This window comes from Equus caballus, chromosome 12 (assembly GCF_041296265.1).
Source record: "Equus caballus isolate H_3958 breed thoroughbred chromosome 12, TB-T2T, whole genome shotgun sequence".
Taxonomy (NCBI): Eukaryota; Metazoa; Chordata; class Mammalia; order Perissodactyla; family Equidae; genus Equus; species Equus caballus.
Window position 1 is genome coordinate 31,375,358 of NC_091695.1, and position 12,822 is coordinate 31,388,179.

General features: G+C 52.4%; 1 protein-coding gene and 1 long non-coding RNA gene across 40 annotated transcripts in view; one reads left to right on the forward strand and one right to left on the reverse strand.

Annotated features, from left to right (window-relative positions):
* Positions 1–12,822, reverse strand: part of LOC138916668 (liprin-alpha-1-like) — a 102,205-nt gene that overhangs the window by 36,517 nt on the left and 52,866 nt on the right. For all 39 annotated transcript variants that reach the window (XR_011423969.1, XR_011423966.1, XR_011423974.1 and 36 more), the window contains 4 exons: positions 12,657–12,736; positions 8,620–8,755; positions 5,257–5,480; positions 2,356–2,587 (listed from right to left, as the gene is read on the reverse strand). Coding sequence is in view for 28 of the 39 variants with exons in the window: in XM_070229774.1 (XP_070085875.1) it covers positions 2,356–2,587; positions 5,257–5,480; positions 8,620–8,755; positions 12,657–12,736 (672 nt within the window). In the remaining 11 variants the exon portion in view is untranslated. The remainder of the gene's footprint in view (positions 1–2,355; positions 2,588–5,256; positions 5,481–8,619; positions 8,756–12,656; positions 12,737–12,822) is intronic.
* On the forward strand, positions 157–2,181 carry LOC138916676 (uncharacterized). The gene is made up of 2 exons (XR_011423981.1): positions 157–335; positions 1,591–2,181. It is a non-coding gene; the product is annotated as an uncharacterized lncRNA (long non-coding RNA).

Here is a 12,822-nt window from a genome sequence, read left to right on the forward strand (position 1 = left end):
GGCAAATGAGTGGAAGAAAGGCACACCCTTACGCCTGTCCCAGCATTCTATGCAAACCACCAGTGACCTGTCTCCAACAGGACAATCGTCATTTGTGACATGCCAGGTGAGTGTCAACATGTCCATTTAAATGTCAGTGATTCACAGGGCTCATTCATGCCAAATGATAGGTGCCCGTCAATACTTCAGAGAAACAAAGGTATGTTAAATTACTAAACACTTGACCTTTCTATGATGTTTCCTTAAATCACTAGGCTGACGGACGCATGCAAAGAAATGAAGAGAAACCAGATTTACTGCATACTCTGAAGTTAAAAATTCAAGGATCAGTACAGGTAAATATATTAAAAAGAGAATGACAAGACAGATATAAGCAAGCTGAGATTCAGAGAAAACGTAACTGGAAATGGAACATCTTTTTCACCATGAAATTTAAACAGTAAGTTACTCAAGATTTACTAGAGAAACACTATAAATCGTTACTCAGGGAGATAAAATTCTATTACAACATATACAATTTATTAAAATACGGCATTTTATAGAACAAAGGGCCCTAACAGTTGTCTATTCTAAGCCAAACTTCTCTAGAACTTAGTTTGCCCTAATGAAAAACATGTCTCTAAACATCAATTTAGTTGACGAGGAAGTTATTGCAAGACTTACTATAAAACTGAACAAACCTACTTTTAGTTATTAATCACCTATTGGTCATTCATATAAAATTCTTACCTAGAAATTGATTTAAAATTTCTCAAACATAAATTTTTTGATTAAAGCAGGGTACCCTGTGAAAATACGTAAGGATAAAAGCTAGCAGAATAGCAGGTGGAATCTTCACATTCTATGATTCCTATGAGATATGTGAATTTAAAAAATAGTCTATTAAAGGCATTAATTGTTTATGTCCAACAAGTTGATGAAATTTACAGTCTTGAATATAAGCATCAAAACCAAAAGGTATACTGTTTGTGTCAAGTTTCCGTTAATTCTATACTTGGCGGATTATCTCTGTATATATAAAAGATTTCATTTCTGAATTACACAAACCCTACACAGTTTGAATAAAAGCACTCTGATCCAGCGATATCATGCCTGTATCCACATCTGTTGTACAGTGACACAGCAGTAAAAACGTATCACTACTGAGGGAAAAAGACACTATTTCATGAGAAACGAAGATAACGCAGAAACCCCACTAATGAGCCCCAGTGGCCCCCACACACACACCATGGCCCCCACTGTGGCGGTTCCCTGAGCACCCCGTGGAGGGGGTGTCACAGCGCGGGCTGAGGCCTGGACTAACAGTGACAAAATAAACAGAAGGATGACACAGGAAATCAAAACTAAACACGGAAGCAGACACAGCGTCAGCCGGCACACACAACTACAAAAACAAGGAAAAAGAAAAACAGAACTGTTTTTACAAATTCTCTGAAAGGAAATAAGCATGAAATTGTCAAAGAGCTTAAAATATCAGCTAATGAGCTAACGATGTAAATTATAAAAATACTATGTCAAAACACGCGAAATGGACTAGTTACCACTTCGGACGCTACTAAAGCGATTCACGGTTCATTTAATTACACGCAGGCTAACAACGCAACTAAAAACGAAAATGGGTGGTAGCAGAAGAAATGAGAACGGAAGCGCAGTGAGAAAGCAGAACGCTGTCAACATGATTTCATGCATTCACAAAACCCAGACTAAACACGTGAGAAAGCTAGGCACTATTCTTTAGAGCAGCACGCTGTCGCGGTCCCTACACTTCCAGAGGCTGCGCACGAACGCAGCCCCGCGCTTCCCGGGGAGGCCAAGCGGCAGCGCGCTCTCACTCACGCCAGCCTGGATTCACCTGCAGAACCGGTGCCAAGCATGCCACCGAGGGCATTATTAAGAGGACCGATTTAGCTTTTTCTTCAGTTTTGTTTTTGACGGCATATTCTGTACCCTCCAGTCAGGCATCCCGAACGTAAAGACAGACAGCACTGACTCTCTCTGCACATTTTCCTATATGTTACGATGGCTGCTGTATTTACTTTTGTTACACTGTCTATCGCTGGAAAACAAAAATATCCCCCTAGCTGCCGAACCCTGCAGAGCTGACCACGCTCAGAGCTGAACAAGTGAAAACTTCTCTGGAGTTCAGGCATCACCCCAATATTAAAATTAATTTGTCACCATGCTATTGTTGAATGATTAAATATGAGTTGGTTTTAAAAATCTCAAACCTCTGAGCATAACAAATGCACCTGATTTTCTTCCGGGTTAAAAATAAAGCATATTCGTGGTGTCCAAGACTTAAATCAGGTGTGTCGGGGGCGAGGGGAGACAGCACAAGAAAAGACAAATCCTTACCAGAGTCATGATACCTAGTCTGTCCACCTCCCGAGCTGGGCTGTGCGGAATCCTTCGCGGGGTGGACCGGCCACTGTTCGGAGGAGAGGAGCCGGCGAGCGAGGAGGCAGGGTAGAGGGGAATGGAGCTCACTGATCTAAAACGACGAAGATTGCCAAAACTCCCACTGCCAACTCGACTCTCAATCTCCTCCGCCCGCTGCTCTGTGTTTTCCTTTTCTTCCTGTATCAACCTAAAGTAAAAACAAAACAGTCATCCTTCCTTCATTAGCAGACAGATTAACGGGTTCAGATGAAAAAATCGGTGCTTGCATTACTGTAAGGAAACTCCAATGACGGTTGCTCCAACAATTAACACTTCAGCAAAAACGTTCCACTTTTTCTCTCTTTAACACACTCGGCTTCGGAACAGCACAAAGTACACCTTCCACTGAGTCTTACCAACTATCTCTGATCACTCGCGTTTGATTTTATTTACGTACCCCACAAGTCTGGAGGGGCTAGTTGGCAACTCTCTTACTACACAACGAGATGTTTGAATTTTACAGCTCCGACATTCCCACTTCTCAGGGCACAGCTGCACATTTACCTATCGGTTTTTTTGACTGGAAACTGGGAACTCTGATATAATCAAAAAATCAATTTACAAAGCAATCAGGAGTTTCCAAACACTTAAGTCTCTAGACTAGACGAAAACATTGATTTTTTTTTTTTAAAGGTTGAGTTCGAACAAAAGTATTTTGTTTGTATTATTTGACAGAATTCTCCACCAGCCTCATCTGAATGAATTCACGTCAACCATGCTGCATTAATTTGGAAATTCATAATTAAAGCTCTTCTCTCCTAATGTATAGTGGATGCTTAAACAGCAGTTTTAATATTTGACTATGCAAATCATTACTCTAATATTAAATTAGTAGTAACCTTGCAGTAACCTGTCCAATTAAAGTTCTACTTATATATTCTGAAAGTACTTTCTGTTACTGATACCAAGGCAGTGGACAGAATTTACCATTTATATCAGGTCAACTTGCTACATAAAGAAGAACCCATTTTACTTAGCAATACACTGTGAAAAATAAAAGCTGACGTTTATAATCCTTTCGCATTTCCCACAGCGATGGGGAAAGGCAGTCTTCCGGGCTCTGCGGGGTTGAACACAGCACACGAACCGTGGTTTACGGAGGCAGACTGCAGGCCGCACACCCCTTCCTTGCAGAGCCTACAGCTCTCCCTGGAGTTAGTTCTGCCCCTCCTTCCCTCCCGCAGGCTCTGCGCAGGAACCGGCACTTGGCGTCTGTGTCAGCTTGACAAGAACAAAATGTTGGCAGCAACTCTGCCCGGACCTCCCGCAGGGTCACCGGCACACGGCTGGTCTCTGTGTGCATGCAGGACCGGACCACGGCTGCCTCAGGCCTGACAGGGCAGATCTTGGGCTCCCTGTCACCCTGCACCCCAGACCTAAGGCCTCTTAATCCCCCCTCGGACGGGCAAGTCTTTGGCTTGATGAGCAGTGCCATGTCTGCGCCCAGGATCCGAACCAACAAAACACCGGGCCGCCTGCAGCGGAGCTCAGGAACTTAACCACTCGGCCACGGGGACAGCCCCCCCTCAGACGGGCAAGTCTTTGGATTGCACCCCACAGTCGGCCCTTTGTCGTGTAAATTTACTGTTATAACTGCTAAGAGGCTTTCGAAAGAAAACACCTCTGAAACACTGACGAGGTTAAGATTCAAACCATCCTTTGACCACTGTCTTTTTTTTTTTTTTAAAGATTGGCGCCTGAGCTAACAACTGTTGCCAATCGTCGCCTTCTTTCTTCTTCTTCTTCTCCCCAAAGCCCCCAGTACATAGTGCTGGATTCTAGTTGGGAGTGCCTCTGGTTGTGCTATGTGGGATGCCGCCTCAACATGGCCTGAAGAGCGGTGCTGTGTCAGCACCCAGGATCCAAATTGGTGAAATCCAGGGCCGCCAAAGTGGAGCGCGTGAACTTAACCACTCGGCCATGGGGCCTGCCCCTGACCACTGTCTTGTAATGAACCAATTTTCACATTCTATTAGTTTAATAGAGGAAAACGCAAGTAGGAGTGGGAATTTGCCAATCTGAAAACCTCGGCTTTCTGTTCCAGGTGGTTGGGTGACACACCTGAAAACGTGAGGCTCTGAAAGACACACAAGAGGGCCCTCCTCAGCGCTGGAGGAGGCACAAGCGGCAGGTGGACGCTGCCCCAGCTCCCTGCCCCCCGCAGGGTTCAGAGTTGGGGGACACTCAGGCTGGAGGGGGGCAGGAAACTCTCCCTCCCGCTTCCTACTGCATGTTTCACCTTCGCTTGCCAGTGGACTGAACTCTGGCGTTTCTCCTCGTAAGTCACCCGCCACCTGGCACTGCCCGTGAAAAGAGTCCTGCTTCTTACCCACAAGGGCGCCAGGCCAGTCCACCTCCTCCTGGCTCTCCATGGTGCCCTGCCCCACACCACAGCTCCCCTCTGCACTTCGGAGCAGGGAGGCCTCCTCCGATGTGCGCTCAGCTCTCTGCACCCCGCCCGTCTCTGGAACCCGGCCTGGGATCCAGAGTGGCACAGGTGGACACTGAGCTCCCCGGCAACGCTCTCCAGCTGTGTCATCGGCTCGTGGGGGAACGGACCGAACCCCTTTCACCCTTCTGCAAGATCTTACACAAGTGTACCCACACCACAACTGTGGCGAGAACGCCCGGTCAACTGAACTTTCCAATCAAGGGCAACCTCAGAACTTAAAACTATTCAAACAGGATTGAACTAAGTTTTACTATCATGGGACGTGTAGAATACGTCCACAGTATTTCTTCCAGACTGTCCTAGGTAGCATACAATTCTTTAGAGACATGCATGGTGTCTGTGGTGCTATGCACAAGCCCACGTACCTGATCTCCTTGTTGATGGCGTCCAGCTGCTCCTGAAGCATCATGGCCAGCGTCTGGGCATCGGCCTGCCCACTGGGGGACAAGAGGCCAGCTGGGCTGAAGATGGTGTCCCTGTCGTCTTCGCCGTCGGACGCGTCCACATCACTCTCGAAGGCCTGCGCCACGTTGGCCAGGACACTCGCTTGTTGGGCACGTTCCCAATCCTGTTCATTAAGAGTCTGTACCTAGAAACAAGAAAATCAAATCTCAGCAAAGATGGAAAATAACAACCAAGTTACAGCAACTTACAGTAAACCTAGCAGAAACTTAAATATCTTTTAAATAGAAGCCCAAAAGATTTTGGAAAAATAGGCCATGCTTGTAAGTTGCTGACACGTATTAAGCAGGCAGTATTTCAGGGGCAGGACAGTCGATTACTTAGACTGCCTGGTAACAGTCACATCTCACTGTGGACACAAGGCATTTCCATGACGTTATTCACAATGGTGACAAGACCGAGTGCAAACAAAAACTGAAAATTAGAAAAATACACCATGGGGGGGCCGGCCCTGTGGCATAGTGGTTAAGTTCGGTGCACTCTGCCTCGGTGGCCTGAATCCACGGGTTTGGACCTACACTGCTAGTTGGCCACGCTGTAGCAGCGAACCACATATAAAACAGAGGAAGACCGGCACAGACGTTAGCTCAGGGCTAATCTTCCTCAGCAAAAACAAAAACAAAAACCACACACACAAAAACATGGCACGATCAGCCACGCTAATGGGAAGTAAAAAGTTCACTAGATCCATGGCAGCTGTGTTCACTGCAGTTGCCACACCACTGTACTAGTGTTATCAAGTAACACACCTCACTGGAGTTCCCCAATCCTCCCTCTTCTGAGCCCGGTGTGGACGAGCACAGACAGCAGCAGGCAGGGGCAGAAGGAGACAGCAGGGCAGCTGTCGGACGCACTCGTCTCAACACCCAGGGAAGAGCGAGCTGGCGGACCACGGTCTCTAGAGAACTGAGGCTCTCGGAGAAAAGGCTCCTCTGTGCCGAGCCAACTCCTCTCTCGCGTGATGGAGGGGTACCGTGTGCAATCAGAACGCACACAGAGAAGGCATGCGCGCCGGGGCCACGTGACCCATCCCGTGCGGCTGTCTCAGCCCCTCTCTCGAAGCCTCCATCTCTTCCTCTCCCGTCCTCACTGAGCCCAGGGCCCTGCCTCCCACTTCACTGACACGACATCAGAGCAACCACAAGACTTGAGATGCCCTGCTGGCTTATCTCCCCGTCCCCCGGGCCTTTACCCATGCACTCCACCTCCCCTCCCAAGATCTGAGGTCGCGGCCAGGTACCTGGGCCCCCACCCAGGCCAGCCCCACCTCTGGGCACGAGGCGCACCCCCTCCGGCTGACTCCAGGCTCGCCTGCTGTGCTCCCTCCCTCTCTCGGGGTAATCGATTCTCTACTGGCCCACACCCATCAGCCTGAGAAGGTTTGCGCCCTTCTCCCTCCTTCAGATAACACACCAGAACCACGGAACCTGGATGCCACGTCTCTTTCCAGCCACCACTGCACTTCGTCCCGATGAGTAAAAGGTCTCCAGAGCCGCCTTGACTCCGCCTCCACCTCCTCTCCTCCTGCTCACCTCCCCTCCCACAGAGCTGCTCCAGGATCAAAGCGCCCACCTTAAGAAGTCCGCCACTGACCTCCACCGCCCTCTCGTCTGGCCCATCGGCAGGCCCAGGCCTGCTGCTCTTCCCTCTTCCCTGAGCATCTCGCTCACTCGGCTGCAGGCCCCGTTGTCCAGGGTTTCTGCCTACCTCCTTGTCACTCTTTAGTCTCCTGCCGGTCCTTTCTCAGTCTCCCCAACCTCTCAATTTTGGAGGGGCCCACGGCTCTATCCTGGAAGCTCCTCTCTATCAACAGGCACCCACTTTGGACTTGATCTCATCTTACACCTTTAAACACCATCTGTATGGTCATGACCCCCACATCTTTATCTCTAGTCCAGACTTCTCTCTTGGGTTCCAGGCCAGAATATCCAACTGCCTACCTGACACGTCCACCTGGACAGCAGATAGGGCTGTCGACCTGATCAGGGCCAGGCTCCACTCGTCTCCCCTGCCCCGCAGTCTTCCTCATCGCAGGAGACAGCCTCCAGCCTCCAGCTGCTCAAGCACGGGCCCTCGGGGGCCTCACTCGCCTCTTTGTCTCATACTCTATATTCAACCCATCAGCACATCGTGTTGGCAGGACCTTCTAATATCTCCAAATGGGTCCTTCCCTTCCTTGGCTCAAATGTCACCGTCCCTGTGAGACCTCGCTGGCTACCCTACTTAAAACTATCATTCCCCTCCTACAGCTCAGGGTACCCCGGGTTTCCTTTCCCTGCTTATGACCATCGGAAACCCTGTGGTGGTTTAAATATACGTCCACACTTCTCTAACACTCCTCCCTTGGCCCACAGTGAGGGCAGGACTCGCTAACTCACTCTAACGCACCGAGTGCAGCCCAGGTGAAGGCGTGCTGCCTCCAGACCAGGGCCTCAGAGGCTCTGGGGCTTTCTCCTGGCTCTCTCTCAGAATGAGCCCGGAGCAAAGCTGGCGGGCACCTTTCCAGGACACTCAAGCAGCCCCCAGAGAGGGGCCAGGCAGAGCCAGGCAAGTGAGCCTGGAAGTGCACTCTTCAGCCCCAGGCGAGAATCCGGACGGCTGCAACCTCAGGAGAACTGAGCCCGAACCGTCCTGCTCACAGCCCCGAGCCCACGGAACCTGTGAACTCTAAGTGCTCCTTGCTTTAGGCCACTGAGCTCGCAGCAGCCCGTGACCGCAGTGAGAGGAAACTGACACACGGCCCGTACTGTACTTCTCACGCACGCTGGCTCCTCACTAGAACGTGCGCCCTGGCGGTGCGGGCATCTTCTCTGCCTGTATTCACTGCTGGAGCCCTAGTCTATAATGACGCCTGGCCCAAACCAGGTGTGCACTGAATACGGGTGCTGTAAATAAAAATACGCAGAAGTAGATAAAGACGTGCTGTTAAACAGACACAAGTAGGAAGGTATTTAAACTTCCCGATGTGAATTCTTCTCACTAAAAGATGACGGATACACGCATTCATTCACGCTTATCGCTGCTTCCAAACCGTACTAATTACATTACGTTGCACTTAAGAGTAGGTCATATTCTATCAGAACTTGTTCTTCAGAAAAAAGCATGCCTAAAACGAAACTCTTAGCCAGAAAAAGGAAAATGGGGGGAGGGGAAGAGAGAAGGCGACCTATGACCATTGGAATCCCCAAAGTCTCAAAGTCACGGGACGAGCAGGAGACACGCCCGAGGGCCGGCAGCTCGCGGGCGGCGAGGACGGAGGCCCTTGCCTTGGACGGCTCATCCCGCAGGGCTGCCACGCGGCCTTTCTGGGGGCGCCGCAACACCGCGCTGCTGCTGGAGGCGTCTGCGGGACCGTCTGCCACAGGGAACCTGAAATCCGAGACACTGCCCAAGTGGGGTCGGCTGAAATATGGAAAACAAAAGGTCATTATTAGATAAGAAAAGCGAACTAAGTTTGTTAGTCAAGCCAGAAGCTGTCAATTTGGAAAACACGTAATTTCACAGAAAAAGGACTCCAAGGAGGGCACCTCTGTCCTCGCTCCCGCCAGCACTGAGCCTTTCAGCCCCGCCAGCGGGGACACTCCATACCTAGGAAAGCCAATGCTGCCACTGCAGACCTGGAGATGAGAGGATGGGGTCCAGCTGTCTGGGCCGTGGAAGAGGCATCCGTCACCCATGTCAGGGCCCGCAGAGGGGTGCTCAGCCCTGCCTCTGCTCGACCTTCTCCTCGACCCACCAGGAAGCACCCCCACCCCGACCTGCGGCCTTCCACGGTCACTCTCCCATTTGTGCCAGGCTCCGCAGTGTGAGGCTGGTGGACACCGACACTCCTCTCTCTGCGTGGCACTGTCTGAAGCGCTCCCACAGGCCCCTCGGAGGGAGCGGCTGCAGAAGCCCTTCTGACCACAGCTCGGGCTGGTATGAACCGGGCTGGGCAGGACGCTTTGAGGATTCCAAACCAAAAGCAGAGACTGCGTGCAATCAGACTGACAGACAATCAACACGCCCGGCTAAAACAGTCCCCTGAACCAGTGACTGGGGCCCTGAGCACCCGCGAGGGAGACGCTCAAGAGAGTCACTAGGAGAGGCCCTGGGGAGGAACTGGTGAGCAGAGGCGAGGAGGGCGCAGCCCAGCCCAGCGCTCAGCCGTGACCGTGGGCACCCCAGCCACACCTCAGTCCTGGCCCGCCACCGAGGGCCTCCCTGTTCTCCGGAAAGAAGGCTGGCTGCCTTCATTTTCAGGAGGCCTTACGATCTGAGAAGACAGAGTCCATTCATCTGATTAAAGCCAGTTAGACAGGGGACCCCTCGAGCCTCCCCACCCGATCGTGGACAGGGCCAGGCTGACATGCCAACTCATCTACTTTTGGTACACACCTCTCGACATCTTTTTAAAGAAATACCTTCTTGTAGCGTTACACGAGATTTACTGCCTGTTCGAAGATCTCCAAGTCTGGAATTCCCCTTGGAGCACACCCAGCCCTACTTCCTCTACCCCTTACTCCTCACGACACTCTCACTCTCCCTCAGGGTGACTTCCAGCCCAACTGCTCTGGGGCCGTGAGACGGTTCAACGGCAGATGAAAGCGATGCACCTGAAATCCTGCGTGTACCTCTGGACGGTTCGGGAAGCACAAATGCTTCCCGATTCTGACACCCCTTCCCAGGCTTACCTGCCTCCCGACCCGCCACCACCCTGCAGCTCATCACTTGCTGAAGCCTCTCTTCTATATGGCCAATCTGTTTATGGAAGGCCACCCATCACCGTGCTTTTCCACTCCTCAAGCTAGACTACCTTTTCTCATGGAGAAGATCACAAAAACAAGATGACCGATCTCACCGTGGAGTCACACCAAATGAGCTGAGCCTGCCCTGCCTGCCAGACCCCTTCTCCTCAGTCCACCCAAGGCCCTTCCACGCCTACTGTGATTGGTCTTCCCCCCGTTTCTACAGCTCCCAACCACCTCTCTTCTAGGCCACTTGACATGCAGCCTCTAGCCTTGCCTCCCTAAAACAAAGCCCTTCCCTCCGCATGCAGCCTCTCCTGCCCACTGTCTTCAGACCACTCCGCCCCAGGTGACCTTGGCCATCCCCTCCTGCCACCTCTGCACTACCAGAGCAAAGAGCTCCTTTCTCTCCTTGTCTTTCACCTCTAACATCACACCTGGGACCGGCAAACATGTCAAGACGTCTCCATCGGAAAAACTGCCCCCAGCTCTGCCACCCCCTCAAGCTCCTACACCGGCTCCCTTCCCTTCAGGACTCAACTTCCACAAGAGTCACACACGCGTGTCCACTTCCTCTTCACCCACGTGCCTGTGAGAGCCTCCTCGCACACACGCCTGCAATCCCGAGCAGCGGGTCCGCCTGCAGCGCTCTAACGACACGAGCCTTCCACCAGCGAGGACCTGAAGCAGAAAGCAAGTGCCTGTTCCCTGCACTGGTCCTCCTCTGCACCTCGCTCTCTGAAGCGCACACTCTCCTCCTCGAAACTCCACCTTCCAGCGGGTTCGGCGTCAGGGGAAGCTTCTGGCTCTGCCTCTCTGTCCTCGCTGATTTCTCCTCTAGTTTCTAGGAGTGGGTTAGGCAGGGACAGCCGCAAGATACCCTAAACCTTCAGGATGTCCTAACTTGGCAAATGCCGGAACACCTGCAGAGGTTCGGAGCTTCCTCCTGAGTCGTGTTGGAGGCAGGGGCCCGTCTCCTGTGTTTCAGTCACTGCCACCAGGTAAGCGCTTCGATAACTTTTGCTAAAGCGTAACTCTCACTTGATGACCATTTTCTACAAAGAAGTAAATCACCTAAATGAGAATTACCGCCTCTACCACGATGAGGAAGAAAAACTCAGGATGCCGGGCAACTTGGTAGATTCACGCCGAGCCAGGGGGCTCACTCCCGCAGCAGCCGGCCCGGTCACGCCTCGAAAGATCTGCGAGCGCCACGCCGTTAACTCTCAGCCTCTTCAAAACATACAGACTCCAAGCGCCGCACCAGACACGCGAACGTCAGGGCATCCTCCCGCTCCAGCAGCGCAGGCTCTCCGCGGCCTTCTCTTTCACCTCGAGGATGCGACCGTCACTCCCAGGTGGACGGGGCTTCCTCTGGCACCCTGGGCTCTGTCCTCCGATCCCGACACCATCACGCCCACACTCTGGCGGGTGCCTCAGACTCATATGCCCGACACTAATCAATCGTCCCCAGCCCCACCTCCTCCTGCGGTTCTGAGTTGAGTCAAGGATGTGACGGGAACCTCCAAGGTACCAGAACCTAACCTTCAGGATGATGCTGTCCTCTGCCCTCCGGCCTGCTCCGAAGCTCCAGGCTCCCTGAGCTCAGGCCAGGCAGTGTGTTCAGTTGGCTGCCCCTGTGGCCTGCATGTGTTCCTGTACACACACGGCAGGGGCTGGAGCGTGTCTGTGAGTGCGTGAGCTCCCCGTACACACACAGCAGGTGCTGGAGCGTGTCTGTGAGCACGTGAGCACCCTGTACACATATGGCACGTGCCAGAGTGCGCCTGTGAGCATGTGAGCGCCCTGTACACACACGGCAGGTGCTGGAGTGCGTCTGTGAGGGTGTGAGCGCCCTATACACATACGACAGGCGCTTGAACATGTCTGAGCACCCCGTAAACACACAGCAGGTGCCAGAGCACGTCTGTGAGCACGTGAGCACCCTGCACACACATGGCAGGTGCTAGAGTGTGTCTGTGAGCGCGTGAGCACCCTGTACACACATGGCACGTGCCAGAGTGCGCCTGTGAGCATGTGAGCGCCCTGTACACACACGGCAGGTGCTGGAGCATGTCTGTGAGCGCCCTGTACACACACAGCAGGTGCTGGAATGTGTCTGTGAGTGTGCGAGCACCCTGTACACACAGGGCAGGTGCTGGAGCGTGTCTGTGAGCACATGAGTGCCCTGTACACACATGGCAGGTGCCGGAGCATGTCTGTGAGCACGTGAATCCCCTGGACACACATGGCAGATGCCGGAGCATGTCTGTGAGCGCCCCGGACACACACAGCAGGTGCTGGAGAGTGTCTGTGAGGGTGTGAGCGCCCTGTACACACACAGCAGGTGCTGGAGTGCGTCTGTGAGTGTGCGAGCACCCTGTACACACACAGCAGGTGCTGGAGAGTGTCTGTGAGCGCATGCGTGGCCCGTACACACACGGCAGGTGCCAGAGCACGTCTGTGAGCACGTGAGTGGCCTGTACACACACGGCAGATGCCGGAGCACGTCTGTGAGCGCCCCGTACACACACAGCAGGTGCTGGAGTATGTCTGTGAACGCGTGAGTGCCGTACCCGTGGTGAAGGGACACCCCTCTCAGCCTCGCTTGGTCCAGCTCAGCCCTCAAGGCTTCGATGTCCAGTACGAGCTGATCCTACAAAACAGCAAATGACACATACTGCAGCTGTCTCCTTCAGGATTTAAAATTATTTGCATCAAATGTTGAACATAACCATAATA